Source organism: Piliocolobus tephrosceles, chromosome 9, assembly GCF_002776525.5.
Source record: "Piliocolobus tephrosceles isolate RC106 chromosome 9, ASM277652v3, whole genome shotgun sequence".
Taxonomy (NCBI): domain Eukaryota; kingdom Metazoa; phylum Chordata; class Mammalia; order Primates; family Cercopithecidae; genus Piliocolobus; species Piliocolobus tephrosceles.
The window spans coordinates 16578495-16589214 of NC_045442.1; the positions used below are offsets into that span (position 1 = coordinate 16578495).

The following is a 10720-nucleotide window of genomic DNA, read 5'->3' on the forward strand; positions in this document are numbered from 1 at the left end:
CAATCATTTCCGTTTATTCACTGGCTAAACCCCTACTTGATTGGGGACAAGGACAGAAACCATCCATTACGATCTGATATATTATCCAAACAATTTAGTGTATTCATGAGGTAACCGAAACGTGGGGGCTGCGAAATTACCCGTAATCAATTGCAACAGCGAGTGTGCGTCCCCCCGGGTGTCGGACAACTACAACTCGCCGTCTGAGAAACAGGCGGGAGCCGCAGCATTTCGGAGTTGCGCTGTTCGCTACCTGATCGCCAGGCTGGGTACACTGGACGTGCTCAGAGGACGCGGGTGCTGACGAGGCGGCCTCGCCGCAGCTCCACCGGGATCCTGAACCAGACTGGCCGCCTCTTGGCGAGCGCGCCACTCTTCCGTCGCCGCTGACCCGCGCGCGGCCGCCGAAGCCTCCCCGCGGGGACATTCATTCTTGCCCCTTGCCTGTCGCCGGGCCGGGCGTACGGGCTGCGTTGTCGGGGGTTTTGTCCCTTTTTTCCTTTTCCCCCCTCTTTTTTTTGGCTTTTTTTTTTTTTTCCTTTCTGTTGTTGTTGTTCTTGCCTATGTTCGGGAAACCAGACAAAATGGACGTTCGATGCCACTCGGACGCCGAGGCTGCCCGGGTCTCGAAGAACGCGCACAAGGAGAGTCGGGAGAGCAAGGGCGCAGAGGGGAACCTCCCAGCCGCCTTCCTCAAGGAGCCGCAGGGCGCCTTCTCAGCGTCGGGCGCTGCTGAGGATTGTAACAAAAGTAAATCCAATTCCGCAGCCGACCCGGATTACTGCCGCCGGATCCTGGTCCGAGGTAGGGACGGGCAGGGCTGCCGGGCGCGTTCTTGGGGGTCGACTCCGGGGCCGGAGCTGCGCGCTGCAGCCGACACAGGCCGGTGGGGAGGAGTGCCGGCTGGGACTTGGGAGAAAGTTGTTGGCCCTCCCCGCTCCGGGTCCGGCTGGGGACAAGCGCCTGGGACTCTCCGGTGCGCTCTCCAGGGGCCTCGGCCCTCCACGCCCTGAGGGGCCCCAATGACCGGGCTGCGGGGGGAGACAAGGGGCTGCGCGGGTGCGGTCGGGCATCGGACTGCGGCCTCCGACCCGGGAAAGGAGCAGAAAACGCCGGGAGGAGGTGTGCGCGCTTCAAGGGCCGGATGATCTGCCGGGAGCTGGCCAGGGGACTCCAGCGCTCTGGAGGGCTGAGCGCACCCAAGGAGGAGCGCGAGCCCCGGAGAACAGCTGCCGATCGCGAGCTACGGCCCTGCCAGTTAGTGCACTGAGCCGAGGGCCCCAGCGCCGCGATCGGTGCCTGACCGCTGCCGCCGGGAGAGGCAGCTGGACTGGGTTACGGAGCCGCGGTTGCCGCTTTGGTGCTCTGATCTGCCGCTCTCGGATGTGCGGCGTGCGCTTAGCCCTGGCGGCAGGCTGCGAGGCCGGGTCCCGGCCTGGCGCCGCCCAAGCCAGCAGATCGCCGGGCCCGGCCGGCCACGACTCAGTCCCTCCTCCTTCCGCTGCGCGGACTTTGGAGAGAAGGAGACTCGAGGGTGGGGGTGGGGACGACTGGAGCACGGTCTGGTCAGCAGTCCCAGAGCTGGGGCCCGCAGGACCCAGGCGGGGCGGCAAGGGTACCCTCAGGCTACAGGGGACCCGGACTGCGCAGCCGAGGCCCCCCCAGGCCGGAAGAAACGTCCGCCTATTTGGAATTGATTGGATTTTTTCTCTCCCCTGTCTGGAGGACTCTACAAAAAGACAAAAGTGTGGTCCCTCCTTCGGTCAGCGGCATGGAGTTAGGCCCCTGCCTTCCACACAGTGTCTTTGCTACCTGGTTGTGGTCGTGCTCCGTCGCCCGCCCCCCATCCCCATCCCAAAACTGCACGCTTCTGGGGACTGTGTCCCCAAAGCCAGCTCGGGCCAAGGAGGTGGAGGGAGATGGGAGGGTTCCGCCGGCTGACATCTCCCCTTCCCTAGATGCCAAGGGGTCCATCCGAGAGATCATCCTGCCCAAGGGCCTGGACCTGGACCGGCCTAAGAGGACGCGCACGTCCTTCACCGCGGAGCAGCTCTATCGGCTGGAGATGGAGTTCCAGCGCTGCCAGTACGTGGTGGGCCGCGAGAGGACCGAGCTCGCCCGGCAGCTTAACCTCTCCGAGACCCAGGTACCCGGTGGCCAGGCCGCACACAGTTCTGCACCAGCCTTCCTCCCCACGACCCCTACCTAGCCTGCTCTTCACCTCCTAACCTGCTCTGGACAGAGCTACCCTTGGGAGGTGGAGGAGATGGGCAGGATGGGTAAGAAAGGCCTAAGGATTCCTTCCCCTAAATCATACATCCCTTCCCCTCACCCTTCCTGCCATCCCCAAATCTTCCAGGGCCCATGTTTTATCCACCTTGGCCTAGGCCCAAGAGGCCCCAAATCCTGTCCTTTTGGAATTTTTATTGGCCCCCAGTTTTGAGCATTTCCTTCTTGCTTCTGCTCTACAAAGTACTGTCTTTTGCCCTTGTTTGGGGTACCCCATTTTGGCTAGATTTCTAGGCCCCACCCCTTGTGGGCCCTCCCAGCTGTACACAGCATCCAGGCCCATTCTGCAGGAGTAAGGCTAGGTCTAACACCCCCTGCTCCAGCACCATGGGTGATTCCTAGGAATTAGAAAGGTGTACGCCCTCCTGGAGATCTGCCTGTGCAGATCAGGCTGCCCTGACCCTTAAAGGAAGGCTTTCCCCGTCCTGAGCTGGCCCCAGCCCTGAGCACCTGGGAGACCCTGTCTTCTGTACCAGTGATGTATGAGGTATGTGATGGGAAGCAGATCTAGGACCTAGAAGCCAGTACTGCCGATTGTGCTTTAGATCTTTCCCTTTACATTAAATCCATATGATGCCCCTGGAGCTGGCCAAGTGGCATGTCACCAGCTTGGCTTAGCTAAGGCAGCCTTCTTTCTGAAGACCCACCCTTTTCCCCATGCCCAACCCTGAAGCAGGTGGAGAGCATTTTAGGTCTGGGATCTGGGCTGAAAGCTGAGGACTGACAGAACAGATAGGGGTGTTCTTTTTGAGTTTGAGTTGGTGTGGTAGCTTTTTCTATGCTCTCTGCTACTACCCCTCTTAGTTTATAAAATCTAGACAGGATCGTCTTTCCCTATTGCTGCAAAACTCTTCTGGGCCACTGCTAGGCCTGCAGAGGGGCAGAAGAATGAGAGAGGAGGTTAGTGGGGAGTGTTCAGTCCACCTTAGCCTCCTTACTTTCTCCCATGATTCCAAGTTCATGACTCAGAGTAGTGGAGAGAGAAACTTAAGAGTATCACTCAGACCCTTCAATGCAGCTATCTGGTGAGAGGAGGTACAGAAAGCTCCGTCTGCATAAAGTCTCCCGCACATATTATTCTCCTGCAGCCACTTTCCCTGCTTGCTAGCCGATGGTCACGATGGTCACGTCTGAAGCAGGAAATGGTCCTTTGTAGCCTTCACCAGGAGTAGTGCTTCTAGGACTGAATGTGAGCCCACTGGGCCAGGGGCCTGGGTCCAGAAAGCCTGGGCAATACTCGCTCCCCCCATCTCTTCCCACTTCCCTCTTCCTTCACCTCACCCTAGGGCCTCACACTCTCCACCGGAAATTCCGGCTTTGGGGCCCGCACTGATTCACACATCTGTGAGCCCCAAACACCGCTGCGGCGTAGCTGCGGGAGCCAGTGAAACCCTTTCCGGTCTTCCTTCGAGTTCCTGCCGTGGGCATTTTATTACTTTGTTCTGTGTAAGCGGCGCCTGCCTGGGCCTGCTTCCCTGACCCGGAAGCGCAGCCCAGTGGAGCAGCTGTGTCCCCCTCGTGGCGGCGCCAGCTCCCCCAGCAGCGCCCCAGCCCGGACCTCTCCCGCTGCTGGGTGGGGCTGCGGGTAGGGCTGGGGCTTGGGGAGAGCCCCGGAGCCGCGCGCCCCGGGAGCTCGCTTCCTTTGACGCTGGTCTTCCCTGCCCCTCTCTCCCACTCTCCCCGCACCCCGGCGCGCAGGTGAAGGTCTGGTTCCAGAACCGGCGCACCAAGCAGAAGAAGGACCAGGGCAAGGACTCGGAGCTACGCTCGGTGGTGTCGGAGACCGCGGCCACGTGCAGCGTGCTACGGCTGCTGGAGCAGGGCCGCCTGTTGTCGCCGCCCGGCCTGCCTGCGCTGCTGCCGCCTTGCGCCACGGGCGCTCTCGGCTCAGCGCTGCGCGGGCCCAGCCTGCCGGCCCTGGGCACGGGCGCCGCTGCCGGCTCGGCCGCCGCAGCCGCCGCCGCCCCGGGCCCAGCGGGCGCCGCGTCCCCGCACCCGCCGGCTGTGGGCGGTGCTCCAGGCCCCGGGCCCGCCGGGCCGGGGGGACTGCACGCGGGCGCCCCGGCCGCGGGCCACAGCCTCTTCAGCCTGCCAGTGCCCTCGCTGCTCGGCTCCGTCGCCAGCCGCCTGTCCTCCGCCCCGTTAACAATGGCTGGTTCGCTAGCTGGGAATTTGCAAGAACTCTCCGCCCGATATCTGAGCTCCTCGGCCTTCGAGCCTTACTCCCGGACCAACAATAAAGAAGGGGCCGAGAAAAAAGCGCTGGACTGATTTTAAGTGTTTCCCTGTATTTATATTTATACTATCTATTGTGGTGATATTTATGGACTCACGCGCGTTAGGTGCCCAGAGCTCCTGCTCTGGGCTCCTGGCTCCCACCAGGCCTCTGACAGCTCTCCTTTCCCACCCAGGCTCTGCTACCAATTTCATCTCATTCGGGCTATTTTTTTTTTCTACCTTTCCTCCGAGATTCCTCCCCAACCCTCAACTTCCTTCTGAATCCAGGAGCGATCCAAAGAATTGGGGAAAATGCGCGAGTTAGTCAAACTGATGCCCTGACCCCGTGCCCAGCCCAGGAGGGAAAAGACTGGTTCTAAGTCCAAAGCACAGGACGTTTGCTCTAGATCCGCGGCTGCTGCGGCTGCCTACTATTCCTAGGAATATTTGAAAGAGGAAAACTGCGCGCAGACCCCAGGGGCTTCCAGGTTTCTTTAGACCAAAAAAGGAGGACGTTCCTTCCTCTTGCCAGAGAAACCAGGGCTTGTGGGAGGCCCTGGGACCCGCTTTGCGGACCTCTCGGGATAGTCGATACACAACACAGCTTCCTGGCGCGACAATCCTGCGGTTTTTCTCCCCTTTAGGGCAACTCCAATCACAACCACCCCCGACCCCAGGAAACAGTAACAAACGTCCTGGTAGGCAATGACACTAATACATTTGATCTAATCAGCAATAAAAGCAATTGCTACGTAAAATCAGATGAAGTGGAACCAGTTTTTAAATACTCGTAATGATGAAGTTTGGAAGGTGTAAGAAAATTAAGGATAGAGAATGCCCCACAGGGCAATGCAAAATTAAGGTTCTGGGTATTGTAACCTTACACAGGAATTTAACGGGGGAAAAGCAAAGGAAAAGCCAACGCCGCTAATCAAAGAAAATTCAGAATCTTTTCTCCGAGGCTGTTCTGGGCGGTGGCCGACAGCTTCTCCCTCCTCCAGGAAAGAGCAAAGCGGCTGCCGGCGGTAGTCTGGGCGCCGGCGCTTCACCCTACGGCCTCCCAGGCGCCTAGCTTTGGGCACAACCGCTCGGCTTGGAAAACGAGTCAGCACTCATTGCCTCTTCTCCCAAACTCCCGGATTCACAAATCCTTTCCTGCACGCAGGAAACGGCTGGATTTCTGAGCAGTTCTTTGCGGAAGGGGAGGCAGGGACGCCGCTGGGCGGTCGGGCCTCCTCTAGCAGTAGTCTCAGAGTCCAGACAGCGTCTTGTGTGATTGATAGGAAAGACACTCCCCTCGCCTCCCCAGTCTTAGGGTTTCAGTGGTCCCAAATCAGAACACGAACCGCGACACCCTCTTTCCTTACCCTGCGCAGCAGCGATCGTCCCTACAGCCACGGCCACCCACATTTTAACCAAATTCACAGACCCAGACTGCGAGGTGCCGCAGTGTCTAGAATGTATTTGTCCATCTGAAGCAAGCGAAAAGCATTTTTTAAAATAGTAATTTTATTGTAAATTATTTACGTCGGAAACTCCCCCCTCTTTTTCATCTTTTTTTTTTCTAGGCAAATAGTGAAGAAAATAATGAACGATTCAAACGCGGGTAGGTGTCACTGAATCCAGGCTACTAACTTTGTTCTGAATGTTTTGGATATTTGGATGTTTTGTATTTATGTGGTGAGAGTGAAATATATATATCTATGATGATAAATGAGGTGTATTTTTGTCTTGTATTTGAAGGATAAAAAAACAAAAGAAGAAAAGGAAGAAAGAGCCAGCAAATGATGAGTCTCGGCGTGGGGACTCCGGGGGCAGAGGGTGGCAGCCCCTATAGTGCGGGGCCCTGCGACTGGTACCGTGAGCGCCTGGGATGAGGTTTGGGCGGATTTCGGGTTTCCAGAGAGGCAGACGCCTGCCTACGACGATTTGTTCCACTTCCTTGAGTGTTTCGCTCTCGATTTCTCTGTCTGTACCTCTGAGGTCGGCCCCTCAGACCCTCCTTCTTAATTTCCCAATGCGTAATTCTTAGTTTATTTAGGAACTTATCTCCGGACACTATAAAGTTCCTGCCTCCTAATGCTACGTTTCTAGAGTCTTCCAGCTGCATCTTCATGCCGGCAGCATTTTGGATTTTGTGCAATCATGGGCCCAGAATAGGCAAGGTTTTATTTTCTTCTGACTTAGAATAAGTCTCGCCAATGTCAAAGAGAAACTTTGAGGGAGCAGGAGACTGAAATCGATATTAATTCCTGCAAAGAGATCTCTCGCCCCACCTCGCCCCAGTGCTTATGCGGTGGTGAGGGATGTAGACGTTGCAAACAAATCTTGGGAAGCGAGGAGGGCCGGGAAGGACACTTCAGGACACGCTCTCCTAAAGCGTGTGCAGCACGGGACGAAGTCCGCGCAGCGGGCGCAGCGGCCCCGGCTCCTTTTGTAGCGCCCGCACACCTGGGTGTTGCAGGGATCCGCTGTTCCCGTGCAGCACCGGCACTAACCAGGTCTTACAACCCCTACTCGTGTACTGTGCCTGAAGCTGGAGTTGGAGGCATCCAAAATAAGGCGGGGCACAGTGTGGGCGGCGGAGTCCCTGAGCCTTGAGCTCGGCTTTTTGCTAAGATCACAGCAGTCGCCCACAGACAGTTCACTTTTATTTCTCAAAGTTGCTGCAGATCCCTCAGCTTCGCTACTCTTGGCTCTTCCCCTCCCTTACTTTCTTTTGCTTGAAACTGCTTTTCCTTTTCTACTCTTTTCTTCTGTGCTCCTGTCCTGTAAATCCCTGCGCTTCCTCTAAGGAGTTCTCTCTCTCTCAGTGGTGTGGGCTCCCATCTCGTTCCCCACCCCCCCACCCCGCCCGTCTCCCTCCTCCATTACTTCTTCCTTCCAGGTCGGTCTCTTGCTCTCATTCTCTCTCTCTCCTTTGGTTTTCTGGTTTTCTTCTCCTGCTCAAGGGGTCCCAAAGGCCAAGGCAGTGGGTGACTCTCACTGCAGCTTCAAGGCTGGTGGCTGGGGCCCTCCAGGGGTGAGAAGGAAGGGAGAAGGTGGCATAACTTTTTGGGACAAAAGAAAACACAAAATCCTAGCTTGGAATTCCCAATACATTCAGCCTTCTCTCCCAGGGGCCTCAGCCTGGGAAGTTACCAAGCAGATCCCTCCTTCCATCTTCCTGCCCTTTCTCCTTTTTGCTTTCTTAGCCCTGAAAGAGGGAAGGACCAGTCACCCCATCACTTCTGCTCTCACCTCCCTTCCCTCCCTGGCTTTGGGAAAAGCTGCTGAGCTTTTTGCCTGCCACTCAGGGAGTGCAATTGTTCTTAAAGAGCCTCTTCTGCATAGAAAAAGAATTGCAATTTTAATTAAAAAACAGTTATAGAAAATTCATTTAATTTTAGTGACTATCTTCTTTTCCCGCCTTCCCCAAGGGCCTCCAGTAAGCTGCCTTGGTCCCTGGAGGCCTCTGGCTTCCAACTGGAGACTCACAGGTCTTGGAGGAGGAGGAGGCAGGTAGCCTCTAGGCCAATAGCTGGGCCTGCCTGGGGAAAGGTGGAAGGAGGAACAGCTGCAGGAGGGGGGAGCTGAAAGGAATCTCATGCTCAAGCCTGCACAAAGCAACAGCCAAATTGTTTCCGAGCAAAAAAGAAAAGGGGAAGAAAAACCTCTTAGCAAACCCCTGTGAGTTTGGGGGTCAGGTTCAAGAAAGATGTGGGAAGTCACTTGGAGAGCTAAATGGGACACATGCTCATATCCACACTTGCAGTTGCTCTAACCTTCAGCCAGAATGTATTAATAAGTAGCATTTAGCAACCCTTTATAGTTTACAAATAGCATTTCACATACACCATCCTACTATTCCTCATGGTGGCTCTGAGAGGTCCAGCTCCATTTTAAAAACTCATATACAGGACTGGAGCAAATAACTTGCTCAAAGCCTCATGGCTGCTCAGAACCTCAGATTGTAAGCTCCCCCTAGGGCCAGAGGCCTCTTCTTTCAGTTTTTTTCTCTCTTCCGCCTTTGCCCCCTCTTTCCCTCTTCCCTTTCTCCCTTCCTTCCTCCTTTCCTTCTTTTTGTGCCCACAGTGTCTGGATCACGGTATCTGAAGTCTTTAGCCTATTTGCACCCACATCTGCTAATGTCCATATCTAGCCATCTATGACAACAGCTGCTGAGGATTTCCTTGGTGCCCTCATCAAGAAGTTTGAATTTCTCCCTCCTTCCTGTTTTTTTTTTTTTTTTTTTCCTGCCACTGTCCCAACTCTTTCCCTGTACCTCTCTCTAGAATGACATCTTTAAACCCCTTACCCTCTTTGGTCTTACACGTCCTTATAAATGATTATTTTTAAATTGAATTATAATATCCATGTGGTAAACACTCACAGGGTAAAGTACACAAAGCATAGTTATACAAGTTGATAATTTACACACACACACACACACACACACACACACACCTTCTTGAATTGCTCCAATGATACCCTTTTAACTTCTTCTCTTCAGCCACATAAGCCATATGATTATACACAGTGTCTTTCTCCTGTTTGAAAAGAAATTGTGTCACATTGGTGTGCTGTTCTTGCATAGAAAGCCTTTCTAAGAAGTCTTTTTAAGGTTTCTTGAAGGATTTAGAAGTCATGTATCTCTTCTAACCTCCTGAAGTCCTGAGTTTAAGTGGCTTGATTAAATGGCTGATCAAAACTTAAAAACATCCTAGGTCAATGTTTTTCAAGATACAACTGAGGACCAGCTGCTTCAGAATCATCTGGGGAGTGGCTAAAATTCCGGGTTCCTAAGCCCTAGGCCCATCTGATGAATCAGAAACTGGGTTGGGGTTTAGGAACATGCATTTTAAACACGTTTCCAAAGTGATTCTTTTCCAGACTAATATTTGAGAAGTACTGTATTAAATGGCAAACTCCCAAAACACTGCAGCCTCCTGCATCTGGCCCAGGGCCTGGCATTTGGTAGGAATACAATGAATGTTTGTTAAACAAATTAATCCACAGTTTCTGACACAGTTTAGAATTTCTTGGACCACATTATGCTATTGTAATTTAACACCATTTCCACATCGAGAAATCTTTACATTTCAGATTCTTTTTCATTTTCATGGAGGTTTCATTTTAATGGAGCAGGAGAGAAAAGAGAGATCTACTTTAGTGGTTTCTCAGGTCTCAGGGAAGGACTTTTATAAACTTAGTGGGGACCACCTTCCTGGACAGGCTGCTCCCTTGCCGACCTGGTAGTTTGGGGAAAGGAGGAGGAGAGCCCTTCAGGTTTGCTGAAAGGCATTCAGATGCATACCCTTCTTGGTTGGAACTGAAAGCTTCTGTTTGAAGAGACATGAGTTCTGGAAGGAGCAAGGCCACCAGGTTCAGAGAACCTGGCATGCAATGGACATGATAGCTGAAAATTACTTGTGTATTCTCTGATTTATAGCTAATATGAAACGAATTTTCTCTCTAGAAACACATTCACCTATCTTCTTACCCTGAAACAAAATAAATATTGTGCTTTATGTCGTAGTGTTGTATTCATTCTTAAAAATAAATCCCATCATATATATGTGTAAAATATACACAAAATTTTTCACGTAAAAGTTTTCTTCATATAAAATCTGTTATGTGTGTTAACAACAACATAACATGTATGGCAATAACACACATACAGATATATACACACATATAAACATGTACATAGCATTCCCTGGTATACAAGGTGGAGTATGCTGGTTTAATGCACAGAGAAAAATTCATCTTAACGGTTTCTAGTTATGGGTTCTGGAGTCAAAATGACTTGGGCTCAAATCCCAGATACACCACTTAATAGCTGTGTAATCTTGGAGAAATTACTCATCTGGCTGCTCTAAACCTATTTCCATGTGTATCAAATGAAGGTAATAATGGCACCTACCTCGTAGGATTGTATGGTGGTTTAGTCAGATAAAGCATCTAAAGCATCTAGTACAAGCCTAGGAAAAATTATATGCTCAAATATTAGCTATTTATTATAAGACTGTGATTGAGATATAAGACTGACTATCTGAGATTCTCTCTGGGGCCTCAATTTCCCCATCTGTAGAATGAGGGTATTGGCCTAAAGTCCTTTCCTGAGGAAGGGGAATGTGATTGGGTCACGCATAATGGAATTTACTCCCCCTGCCTTTAGACTTGGTATCACAGTCATCAGTAAGCACAACATCTCTACCAAAATGGTAAATTA

At 52.8% G+C, this 10720-nt stretch overlaps 1 protein-coding gene across 2 annotated transcripts; it reads left to right on the forward strand.

Moving 5' to 3' along the window:
• Window positions 1-346: 346 nt before the first annotated feature.
• On the forward strand, window positions 347-10076 carry VAX1 (ventral anterior homeobox 1). Of its 2 annotated transcripts, XM_023224198.2 has the most exons (4): window positions 347-804; window positions 1959-2146; window positions 6075-6112; window positions 6250-10076. In XM_023224198.2, the coding sequence occupies exons 1-4, from the start codon at window positions 564-566 to the stop codon at window positions 6341-6343; spliced, it is 561 nt and encodes a 186-aa protein (XP_023079966.1). In that variant the 5' UTR covers window positions 347-563; the 3' UTR covers window positions 6344-10076. The 2 variants fall into 2 exon arrangements, with proteins under 2 accessions (XP_023079966.1, XP_023079965.1); XM_023224197.1 differs by lacking the exons at window positions 6075-6112; window positions 6250-10076 and adding an exon at window positions 3988-5267.
• The last annotated feature ends 644 nt before the right edge of the window (window positions 10077-10720 follow it).